The 12,184-nt window shown below is 44.5% G+C and overlaps 1 protein-coding gene across 3 annotated transcripts in view; it reads left to right on the plus strand.

Annotated features, from left to right (window-relative positions):
- Window positions 1–1,683: 1,683 nt before the first annotated feature.
- The window catches only part of TPD52L1 (TPD52 like 1), a 123,430-nt gene continuing 112,929 nt past the window's right edge, over window positions 1,684–12,184 (plus strand). For all 3 annotated transcript variants that reach the window (XM_055137028.1, XM_055137029.1, XM_055137030.1), the window contains exon 1: window positions 1,684–1,907. In XM_055137028.1, coding sequence (XP_054993003.1) covers window positions 1,889–1,907 — 19 coding nt within the window. In that variant the 5' untranslated portion in view covers window positions 1,684–1,888. The remainder of the gene's footprint in view (window positions 1,908–12,184) is intronic.

The following is a 12,184-nucleotide window of genomic DNA, read 5'->3' on the forward strand; positions in this document are numbered from 1 at the left end:
TTGGTTGTGTGTCAGTCTCTGTGGTATGAGATATCTCATTGTTGTTTTGATTTGCATCTCCCTAATGATTAGCAATGTAGTGCATTTTTCATGTGTCTTTTGGTCATTTGTATTTCTTTTTTTTTCTTTTTGGGTCAAACCCGGCAATGCACGGGGGTTACTCCTGGCTCTGCACTCAGGAATTACTCCTGGAGGTGCTCAGGGGACCATATGGGATGCTGGGAATCAAACCCGGGTCGGCCGCGTGCAAGGCTAATGCCCTACCCGCTGTGCTATTGCTCCAGCCCCTGTATTTCTTCTTTGAGGAAGTTTCTGTCCATTTCTTCTCCCCATTTTTTGATGCGGTTGGATGATTTTTTCTTGTAAAGTTTTACCAGTGCCTTACATATCTTTTATATTAACCCCCTATCAGATGAGTATTGGATAATCTTTCCCATTCCGGGGACTGTCTATGTATCTTGGTCACTATTTTTTTTTTGAGGTGCAGAAGCTTCTTGGTTTAATGTAGTACTATTCTTTATCTTTGCTTCCACTTATTTGGTCCACTTGCTTGTGCTTGTGAATTGTGTGTGTGTGTGTGTGTGTGTGTGTGTGTGTGAGAGAGAGAGAGAGAGAGAGAGAGAGAGAGAGAGAGAGAGAGAGAGAGAGAGAGAGAGACAGAGACAGAGACAGAGAGACAGAGAGGGAGGGAGGGAGAAAGAGAGAGAGTCGAGAGAGGTGCAGAGAGAGAGAGTGGGTGTGAGTGTGGGTTGTTGGGGGTGGGTAACCCACTTATTCGTGAGGTTTGCACATTCTGGCTGATGTGTTAGTGGTGGGTTGCACTCATGACCACCTGGTTCCTACACCATTAGTTGTGACACTCCCAGGTCATGCACACACCTGGCTGATTGCAAGAGATCACAACATTTTGTTGAGGTTCTAGGCTGCCCAGAGCATGTAGTGTCTGAGACCACTCTGGGTGTATGTGGACTGCTCTAGGATAGAACTCATGGCCTTACCCTCAAGCCTTTTAACTTATGAGTCACCCCAGGCCCCAATAAGTATTTGTTTTGCTTATTTGGGTTTCATTTTTTGTTTTTTGGGCCAACCTGGTGGCTCTCAGGCCTTGCACGTGGCTCTATTTTCAAGGATCCCTCCTGGCAGACACCCTACTCGGAACATTATCTCTCTGGACCTAAAAAAAAAGTATTTTTAACCTGAAATCACACATAAAACGATTCAATAGGGGCTGGAGTGATAGCACAGCGGGTAGGGCGTTTGCCTTGCACGCGGCCGACCTGGGTTCAAATCCCAGCATCCCATATGGTCCCCCGAGCACCACCAGGAGTAATTCCTGAGTGCATGAGTCAGGAGTGACCCCTGTGCATTGCCGGGTGTGACCTAAAAAGCAAAAAAAAAAAACAAAAACAAAAACAAAAAAAAAAACGATTCAATATTTATCAATTGATAAAATGTTGGAACCGGAGGGTCAGAGGAACCAAATTCTACTTTCCCATAGAAGCAAAGACTCGCTACTGTTCTTTCCCGGTGCAATTCGCCCTGGAACCACCGACTTCAGAACCCATCTCCGTGGGGACTTGCTGGCAGCCGCCCCGCTTTGGAGTTGGGGCCCCGAGCCGGGAGTGGGCGCTGTCCGCGCAGCCGCCGGCAGGTGGCGCCCAGCGGCGGACTCCTTGGCGACACTTTGGGGCCAGGTGGAAGGGGCGGAGGTATCCAGACACGGCCAGTGGTGGCTGTCCGACGGCCCCCCACCCCCTCCGCGCCGTGCAAGCCACACGGGAGCCGGGAGCGGACGCGAGCGGCGGGGCCTGCCGCATTTCCAGCTCGGGCACAGCCGCGTGCGACTCCGGCGAAGGACCCCCCGGCGCTCAGTCCGAGATCGGGCAGCATGGAGCCGCAGGCGCGAGGTGAGTGGTGGCCGACCCGCGCGCGCCGAAAGCCGCCGTTCCCTGCAGCACCCAACTTTCCTTTCGGACCGAGCGGACCCTGCGGACTCGCCGCCCCTGCGCGCCCGCCCGCGGGATCGATTCCTGCACCCCCCCCACCAAAAAAAAAACTCACGATTCGCCGAGAAGCAGGAGAGGAGCGGGGAAATCGCGTGCCCCCCGCTGCAGGATGGGCGCCCCCGAAACGCGCATCCTCTTCCCCCCCCCCCCCCCGGGCTAATCGCGGCAGCCCGCAGACCTGTTGTGCGGGGTGCGGGCTCCGGGTTTGCGTCTCGGTGCCCTCCGAGCAGCGGGGAGGGAGGGAGGGAGGGAGGGAGGGTGGGCGACTGGCCCGGCCCCGAGCTCTGGTTCGCGCCTGCAGCGTCCGGATTCGGGGCCGAGCGGGGACCCCGCCGCCGTGTCCCGCTGGCTGGAGGCTCTAGCGCTGGGCCCGGGTTTGCCCGGGGCCGCGAGGGGAGCCCGGTGGGGCCGCGGGGCCCCTGCGGATCGCCACGTGCGTCCGTCCGGGGTCCCCCTGGTCCCGGCGCTGGTGGGGGGGCTCCCAGAGGGGCCGGCCGCGGCTGTGCGAGCCCAGTCTTCCTGGAGGAGGGCCACTCTTGGCTCGGGCACAGGGAATGTCGATGGAATCGTGCAATAAATTACAAATAAATAAATAAATAAATAAATAAATAAATTTTAGAAAGGGAATAGCTGCAGCTTGGGAAGGAAGCGGGCGGCTTTGGAACCAGAGACACGGGTCCGAAGATCGTCGACTTTGGATTCTTTGGGGAGCACCACCAGGAAGGGAGGGTTGCGGAATTTAGCCCTCCGAGTAGTTATGAACATCTGGTTTCACGCTTTAGGAAATTTGGTGAGGGTTTCTAATATAAAAGAACGGGGGGAGGAAGGACCGAAAGAGAGAGAGAGAGAGGAAAAAGAGAAAGAACGAAAGGAAGGAAAAAGAGAGGAAGAAAGGAGAAAGAGAGAGAGGGAAGAGGTCCTTGAGTCCGCGCACCACTCGCCCTCTAGGGGCAGAAACGTCCTGCCCGAGTGGCCGGAGCGGCTCTGGGGGTGGGGGGGTGGGGGGGTGAGCGAACGGGCCTGGAGCCCAACAGGTGCCCGCCCCGGCTTTGCCCCGAACCGCGCCGAGCATCCCGACCCTCCCTTACTTCCAGCAGCCAAGATTTTCCTGCCGGTTGGGGCGCCGCTTCCTTTTATTTATTTATTTATTTATTTATCTATCTATCTATCTATTTATTTATTTATTTATTTATTTATTTATTTGTTTGTTTGTTTGCACAAATCCTCACCCCTTTTTGCATTCTCCAAGAAAGGAGTATTTCTCCAAGACAGAGGGGCTGAGAGGGTGGAGACTTTGCTTCCCCCCAAACTGTAGCGGGGAGCACACGAACTTTGCTCACCCGACTCACAGATGAGAAGTGTTTGGAGATGCGTCCACGATCAAATCGCAGCTCAGTGGGTCTGCCACTCTGCACCCTGGGGTTTGGTGGTTTTGGAAGCTTGCCCGCGTGGTTGTTACTCAGGAAGGCAGGAGAGAAAACTAGAGCAGATAGGGAATGTTCCTGCACGTTCGGATACTGAACTGCTGCTCTCTTGGGTCTGCTTTACGTCTGAGAGTCACTGGACACGTATGCCAAGGCGTTCCTTTGCCAAGCGCAGTGCTGGGAGGAATAAACACGGACTTGATTTCTGCTTCAGGAACTTTTAGGAGAGGGAGAGGCATTCATGTGATGAGTTATTTGATCAGCTTGAAAGAGCAGCCACGTCAATAGGGTGAAAGAAAGGCCCGGAGTTGCAGTCGCCTGAGAAAAACTTTAGGTCTAGTAAGCGAGGGCCCACATAATGTAAGTGGTTTACTGGACACCTTTGTTCTTTGTGCGTTAGTTGGGCAGACTCCTGCAGCACTGCTAGTGGTAGCTATCGGTTCCCTTCCACCAAGGGGAGCAAAGGTTACTTCATAAATGGAAGATTCACCTGAAGTTCCCACCCTTGCTGCTTTTGCCACTCTTCCGAAATCTTGGGGTAGGCATATCCAGAGAGCGTGAGACACACTAGATAAGGGACAAATGACATCATCCTAGGGAGACAGGTTAGGGAGTTGGTCAGCTGAGAGGTGAGAGGGGCTCGTAGGAAAGCTTGGGAGAAATCAAAATAGCTTAGATTGGTTATGGAAGAGGGCAGTGCCAAGGATGACCCTAAATGTATACTTTTAGTAAATGAGTATTTGCTCCTTAAATCTTCATTTCTTCATCACCTCCACCCCCATGTTTAAAATTCTTTAAGACCTATGTATACAAAAGACCAGCAGCATACAAAATTTCCGATGGATAATAAAATGTCACAAAATATTATAGTTTATACAGTTTACATTGGGCTGGAGCGATAGCACAGCGGTAGGCCGTTCGCCTTTCACGCGGACGACCTGTGTTCGATTCCTCCACCCCTCTTGGAAAGCCCGGCAAGCTATCGAGAGTAGAGAGCCCACAGGGCAGAGCCTGGCAAGCTACCCATGGCGTATTGGATGTGCCATAAATAATAACAAATAAGTCTCACAATCGAGAGACGTTACTGGTGCCCGCTCGAACAAGACGATGAGCAACGGATGAGAGTGACAGTTTACATTAAGGGATCCCCCTCACCACTCCCTCCCACCACCAAAAAAAGAGAAAAAAAAGAAGTTGAGACTTGTGTGCTTTTATATATATAATATATACATATATATACCTGTACAAATATATTTCCCCCTAAGATTGGTTACCTTCCACTTTAAACCCTATTAAATGTGGTACACTGCTCTTGGGATATGAGTGGTGTGAGGTATGAGATGTCCAGGAATAGATTCCCTTGTGGGTGAGGCCCAAGTGTGTGGAGAGTGGTTGAGTTCTGGAAGTTTTCAGCTGCTGTGGCTGGCTCCATTGAGGCAGGGAGGGGCCTCACCCACCTCACTTAGGGTTGTCCTAAATGAAACAGCCTGACTCGGGGTCCGGTGGCATGGCTATGTTGTGTTGCTTTTTGCTCTCTTCCAAGAGACTTATAAGGAGTCTCTGAATCATGTTGATGAGATTACCTGGCGCCAGCCAGAGGTGGCTTGTGGACCTTACTGCCAAGTTGCCAGAAACGAGGAGATGGGGGGAAGTCACCCATTCCCAGTTCTGTTGAACTGAACTCAGAGTTTTCAGTCACAAGTCCCGAATAACTGGGTTTGCTGTAGATTCCCCACCCTTCCCCCCGAAAGCAGCTGTGAGCAGGGTGGTGGTTGAGTTCTGGAGATTTTTAGCTATCAGGGCTGGCTCCACTGGGGTGGGGAGGGAAACTCACCTGCCCCCTCCGGGTTGCCTCAAATGAAACAGCCTGATGCAGGGTCCTGCAGCATTGCTATGGTGTGTCCAATATTTTTCTTTTAAATGTAACTGACATAGCAGAGAGCAAATTTGGTTTTAAAAGGCAGCATTTCTCTGAAACATTTAGTATTTCTTTCTCTCTTCCTTTCTTTTTCCCTTCCTTCCTTCCTTCCTTCCTTCCTTCCTTCCTTCCTTCCTTCCTTCCTTCCTTCCTTCCTTCCTTCCTTCCTTCCTTTTTTTTTCTTGTTTTGTCACATTCAGTGATGCTCAGGGGTTACTTTTGGTTCTGCACCCAGGAATTATTCCTGGTGATGCTTGAGGGGCCATATGGGATGCCGGGACTGAATCAAAGTTGGCCGCATGCAAGGAAAATGCCATACTCACTGTGCTATCGCTCTGGCTCAACATTTTGGATTTCCTTAAAGTAAAAGTTTTCTTGTCTTTTCATTTATTGTTTTGGGGTCATCGCTTGTGGTGGTCAGGAATTTTGCCTGGTTCTGCACTCAGAAATCATTTCTGAGAGACTCAAGGGACCATATGGGATGTTGGGGCTTGAACCTGGGTTGACCACGTTTAAGGCAAGTGCCTTACTTGCTGTACTATCGCTGTGGTTCATTTGCTCATCTATTAAAGCTACCTTTTAATGTTGGATTATTCTGGGAAATCACATTTTAAAAAAAATCTTTGTCAGTTTCTTTATGGTTAAAAGGAAGAAAATTCTCTTGCTTAACTCTTATATATTTATATAAATAAGTATATTCATTTCCCTTGCTGCAGCAAATCACTGCAAATTTGGTGGTTTAACATAACATTTATTCTTCTCAGTACTAAAGGCTCAAAATCTAAAATTGCTCTCATGAGACCATAATTAAGAAATGGGGAAGACTTCATTCCCTGTGGAGGCTCAAAGAAAGATTATTCCTTGACCCTTCCAGCCCTGGTGGCTGCTGGTCTTCTGTGCTTATTACCCCAATCTCTGCCTCTCATGTCATTTCACTTCTTTTTCCTCAGTAAAATTCTCCTGTGTCATGATACTTCTCGTGGCTTTCTTTGAAGAGACCTAGATAATCCCAGAACATCATTTTGAGTCTTAATTTTATTATACTGCAGAGACCCTTTTCCAGGTGACATATACAGGTTCCAGGGCTAGGACCCCATTTCTTTGGGGTCATTTATCAGCCTGCTGCAGTAAACAGTTTTTTTTATTTTCAGGCTATTCAAGGGAATCTCAGAAGTCCATGCATGGTGGAAAGTCCTAAATGTCAAATGAAACCTACCAATTTGCAAATTCCACTGATGTGAAAATCTGTTTATCTTACATTACACTTTGCTAATAGGATTTTTTTTTTCCCCAGGAAGAGCTTAAGATAGTTTATCAGGTCCATAAAACCCAGCAAGACAAACAAAATTAAGGATAGACAATAAAGCAAGGGATGAAAACTGCGGAAAAATGAATTAAATCATAGTTTTTTTAGTATTTATTGTTTGGAAAATAGTTTTCTAAGCAAAGTTTTTTCTTTTTTTCTTTTTTTTTTTTTGCTTTTTGGGTCACACCCTGCAATGCACAGGGGTCATTCCTGGCTCATGCACTCAGGAATTACCCCTGGCGGTGCTCAGGGGACCATATGGGATGCTGGGATTCGAACCCGGGTCGGCCGCGTGCAAGGCAAACACCCTACCCGCTGTGCTATTGCTCCAGCCCCCTTTTTCTTTTCTTAATAAAAGTGAAAGACCCCTTCTTCTGAGGTCAAATATCAACAAGTTCAGTCTCTCATATTGTAGATATCAGTTGACTAAGGAAAAATTGTCTGTAACACATTTTACGTACTACAATCAAAATGTCAAACCACTTAGTGTACATTTATATGAGTATTAGGAGCATTCTCACTGTCTTCAAAGCTGCCGCCTATCTTTTTACTTTCCCTCTACATAAGTTTTAAAGTGGATAGTGATCCATACATTAAATGAATGCAATTGTTTTCAGCAACTCTTATGCTCTTGTAATTATAACTCATATTTACAATTTAGTCATGCAAGTGATAGGTGTCATAGTATATTGAAACCTATTTTGAATTGCCTTCCCAGATAGACACCTTTCTTCCTTTCTTTCTTTCTTTCTTTCTTTCTTTCTTTCTTTCTTTCTTTCTTTCTTTCTTTCTTTCTTTCTTTCTTTCTTTCTTTCTTTCTTTCTTTCTTTCTTTCTTTCCCTCCCTCCCTCCCTCCCTCCCTCCCTCCCTCCCTCCCTCCCTCCCTCCCTCCCTCCCTCCCTCCCTCCCTCTCTCTCTCTCTCTCTCTTTCTTTCTTTCTTTCTTTCTTTCTTTCTTTCTTTCTTTCTTTCTTTCTTTCTTTCTTTCTTTCTTTCTTTCTTTCTTTCTTTCTTTTTCTTTTAATTTGTGGGCCATGTCAGAGTGTACTCAGTTTTACTCCTGGATCTTTACTCAGGGTTCACTCCTGGCAGGCTCAGGGGATCTTATGAGTGCCAATGATCATACTGGATTGGCTATATGCAAGGCAAGTGCCTTATTTGCTGTATTACCACTTTGGCCCAACACCTTATTTTCTTTTATGAAAAATCTGACAAGTTGCTTCAAAAAACTTAAAAGCAAATAAATACATTTTTGTTGCCCATGATAAAATTTGCCACATAATTAGTAACAGTAAAAAAAAAAATAGTACTTGAAGTATTTCAAAAATATTTTTTATTTTTTGATTACAATAATATTATATATACTATTGATTACTGTAAAAATAACAAATATTTGTAGAGAGGCTGGAGAGATTGTGATTAAAATGAATTAATCAAAGCATCTGCATGGATTTTAATTTTGAAATTGTCTCTTTCATTCATATGATCTGCAAAAGTTACTTGCTTTCTCAGGCCTTGCTTTCCCCCTATGTGAAGTGAGGATAGTAATAGCACTAACATCATAGGATTGGAATCATAATTTGTGAATACCAATATGCTTAAAACATTTGGTAAGTGATATATAATTTGCCATTGCTTTTAGTAGCATGGGTCAGTACTTTATATGGGTTATCTTATTGATTCCTAATAATAACCCCATGAGATAGATACCATTACTTTTTTTTTTTAATTTTTTTTGCTTTTTGGGTCACACCCGGCGATGCACAGGGGTTACTCCTGGCTTTGCACTCAGGAATTACCCCTGGCCATGCTCAGGGGACCATATGGGATGCTGGGATTTGAACCCGGGTCGGCCGCGTGCAAGGCAAACGCCCTACCCGCTGTGCTATCTCTCCAGCCCCGATACCATTACTTTTAATTCATTGAATACATATTTTTATAGGAAAAGTAAAGTCGAAAATTTAAGTATAGGGCTGGAGCAATATGCAGCCTCCACCTGGTTCGATCCCCAGCATCCCATATTGTTCCTTGAGCACTGTTGGGATGATTCCTGAGTGCAGACCCAGGTGTAAACCCTGAGCACTGCCAGGTGTGGACCAAAAAAACCAACAAAAAATTAAGGGTAGAGGGACAGATTTCTACACCAGGTGCTTCTGAATCCTAAATGTAAACACACCACTATATCTCACTGTTTTTCAATGCATATGAGGCCATTAATGATGATGGGAAGCAAGGATGAATTGGATATGGGTCATCTTTACCAAGTAACCCAGAAATTCATCCCCATGGGTAATGTCACATAGAATCAATGAGGTGGCAGTTTTTTTTTTTAATCTCATTGGAATTTTAGTAAGAATATTTTAGTGGATATTTTATTTCTAGATACCATACCATGTACATAGAGGTTGTTATTTAATATATGCAAACAAGTCACAGAAGAAAATTTATTTTCAGTGTTACTTATTTTACAGTGAAGGACACTAAGTGGTAGAGTAGTTATACAGTTTTCTCGAACTTAGTTTGGACATGTTCAAACCTGGGTGTGGAATCTTAAGAGTATGACTCTATACTTTGGAATTTTAATTACTATTTCACACTATCTCCTTAAGTTGGTGTACAAAAGGAGTAGATGTACAATATTATAACATTTTTGCTTTATGTTTTTATATGGTTAAGGCCATTTTAAAAGACAGAAGGCAGAATTAATTGCATTTTCCTGTGTACAGGTAGAACATAGGTTTGTGACTAGCACCTAGACCTTTTCAGTAAAGAGGAAAATAGCCCCAAAATATGGCAAGGAGGGTATGCAGAATGTTGCACGAATTAAGTTTAGTTCTCTTTTTGAGATGAATCCTATGAAAGTCACACAATGTGATTCTTAGAACCAGTAACTAATTTTATCACGATCTGCAAGGAAAAATTGGTTCAAATGTGAAATGGTTCAAAAAGGCTATTTCATTTGGTGTTCATTTCTATCCAGTAATCTCAGGAATTGGGAGTAAATAAAAGGCACAGGGTCTGCATACTTGTTTCCAGAAGGTGGAGGTCTGTACTCTTCAAATGCTGGCTGAATGCACTGAATGAGTCTTCCCCAAAAGAAAGATATTTAGAAAACAATCTCATGAATATAATAATCACTTATTTATATGAATGTTTTATAATGTTTTATTTAACGGCTGGAGCGATAGCACAGCGGGTAGGGCATTTGCCTTGCATGCAGCTGACCCAGGTTCAATTCCTCCGCCCCTCTTGAAGAGCCTGGCAAGCTACAGAGAGTATCTCGCCAGCACGGCAGGGCCTGGCAAGCTCCCTGTGGTGTATTCTATATGCCAAAAGCAGTAACAGCAAGTCTCACAATGGAGACGTTACTGGTGCCTGCTTGAGCAAATCGATGAGCAAGGGGATGATAGTGATGACAGTGATTTAACTACTTCCAAACACAGTAGCACAGTGTCTCTTAAGAAGTTATCTAGTGGAAGGAATGGGTAGAAAAGGGATATGCTTTTAAGCTATTGTAGCTCTCTTTGCTTTAAGTTTTTATGGTCAGCTTGGCCTGCTCTCCAGGTATGCAGATATTGACAACTACTGTGGTTCAGAAATGCGTCCCATGATACTTAGAAGACACTATTTTTTTTTAGCTCTTGAGTGGTGGTGGGGCAGTTTCTATACAACTGAAGAAAAGAAAGAACTTCATCTATTAACTTTGATGGAACGCAAAAGCAAAATTGAGCAGATAATAAGTAAGGTGAAGAATGAAACATATAATATGTGTATGACATGTGCGTTAGATCATCACAAAGGATAAATACCACATCATTGTCTTGGAAAGTGACAGAGAAAGGAACTAGACAGATGCTGTTGCTAAGGCGACTTTGAAAGTATCTATAGTATTGGGTTCTTTTTGTAAAAAAGTCTAGAAAAATATATCACTTGATCACTTGTCTTCCCGTTGATCTTCGATTTGCTCGAGCGGGCTAGAAAAACTGTAGCTCTACTGTCAGAGTTATCAGCCAGCATTTATTATTTTGGTCTGCTTATTCACTCTGGGTATACTACCTTCCACAGAGAGGTGAGATCATCTCCTATTTGTCTTTCTTCTGACTTTCATCCCTTCAAGTTTCATCTACTTGCTGAAAATGTAGCCTCCCTTTAAGTTTGCTAAGGCAGTTAAGAACACAGAAAAGATAACCCCAAACAAGTCTGTCATTCTACTTTTCATTGACTATTTAAGAAATGAAGTGTAATTTATTTAAAAGATATGCATTCAATTAAGAAGCTTCGTTAATGCACCAGGGAAGCTGCAGAACATTTTAATGAATTTGAATTGGCTGAAAGGAAGCATTGGGTCCTCAAGGAAATATGAATTTGAAATAGCTTCTCAGTGTGAGTCGTTTATAAAGTGTTGCATTTTGATGTAGAGGAAGTGAAATTCCCAGAATAAAACCATAATCTCTAAGAATAGCCCTTCATCATCAATTTATCATTTTTTCTCAAAAGACAAAGATCTCACATTTTGCTCTGTGTTCTGTAGTCGTATTATGTAGTATACAGTGATGTATATGTTAAGTCATGTTCCCAAACTTACCTTTGGATGTCTATACTTTATTTCCCTGGCACATGTCTAAAGTAAGGATGTAATCTTCAAGCCCCTTGATGTTGTAAAACTTTTCTAATAACTAAAATTTTCCCTTAGGGACTCTGAAAAAGTCTCAAGCTAGCAGCACCTGCCTTGTAAACTTGCAGCATGAATTCGAGCCCCATATGAGCTGAATAAGGTTCTAGTGGTTCTGCTCTGTTATGACCCCCAGTCTCTCATGAGGCTGTATGATTTCCAGTGAGCATGCGTGTGAACACCACAGGGAATCAGCAAGTACCCAGATGTATGTGAGCACTGCAATGAGATGAAGGTGCCCCTCTGCTTGCACTAAGGTTCAGTGTGTGTGGACCTCACCCAGATGTTTGACTCTGGGTGAGCACTGCAGACCAAGAGGTGGGGGAGGGGGCACCACAAAAAAGAGTGGGAGTGTCACATCTACTAGAGGGAGCATCGTCCTCAAGAACGGGAGCACCCCCACCAAGGGTGGGAGCACCACAAGCAAGAAAGGAATGTCACATCCCAGCAAGTTCATCCTCTAAAACAACACCTGCAAACACAATGGTAAAGGGAAAGGAACAGAAAAGTGAAAAAAAAAATCTTGCCAATTAGGAATACCTTCTCAGGGATCCTAGTAGTGGAGTTAATTTATTCAACAGATAAATAACAAGTTGGAATGGGAGTGGTAGGAGAGAATTCTTTCAAATCTCCCAACTTCTGAGTCTCAAGATGTAAGACATTTTTTTTTTTTTGGCATGGGTTTTCCTCCCTGCACAAGTCCTTCTTAGATTTTTTTGTATGTTCTCATTCCTTCCCCAAGGCCAATGAGAAATAAATATTTTGGTTTTATTTAATGGAAGCTGTTATATGTGGTGGAACTGTAGTGTTCCCAACTTCTAACTTTGACTTTGGCTTTCATTTGATCTGAGGAAGGAGA

This window comes from Sorex araneus, chromosome 4, assembly GCF_027595985.1.
Source record: "Sorex araneus isolate mSorAra2 chromosome 4, mSorAra2.pri, whole genome shotgun sequence".
In the NCBI taxonomy this organism is placed as follows: domain Eukaryota; kingdom Metazoa; phylum Chordata; class Mammalia; order Eulipotyphla; family Soricidae; genus Sorex; species Sorex araneus.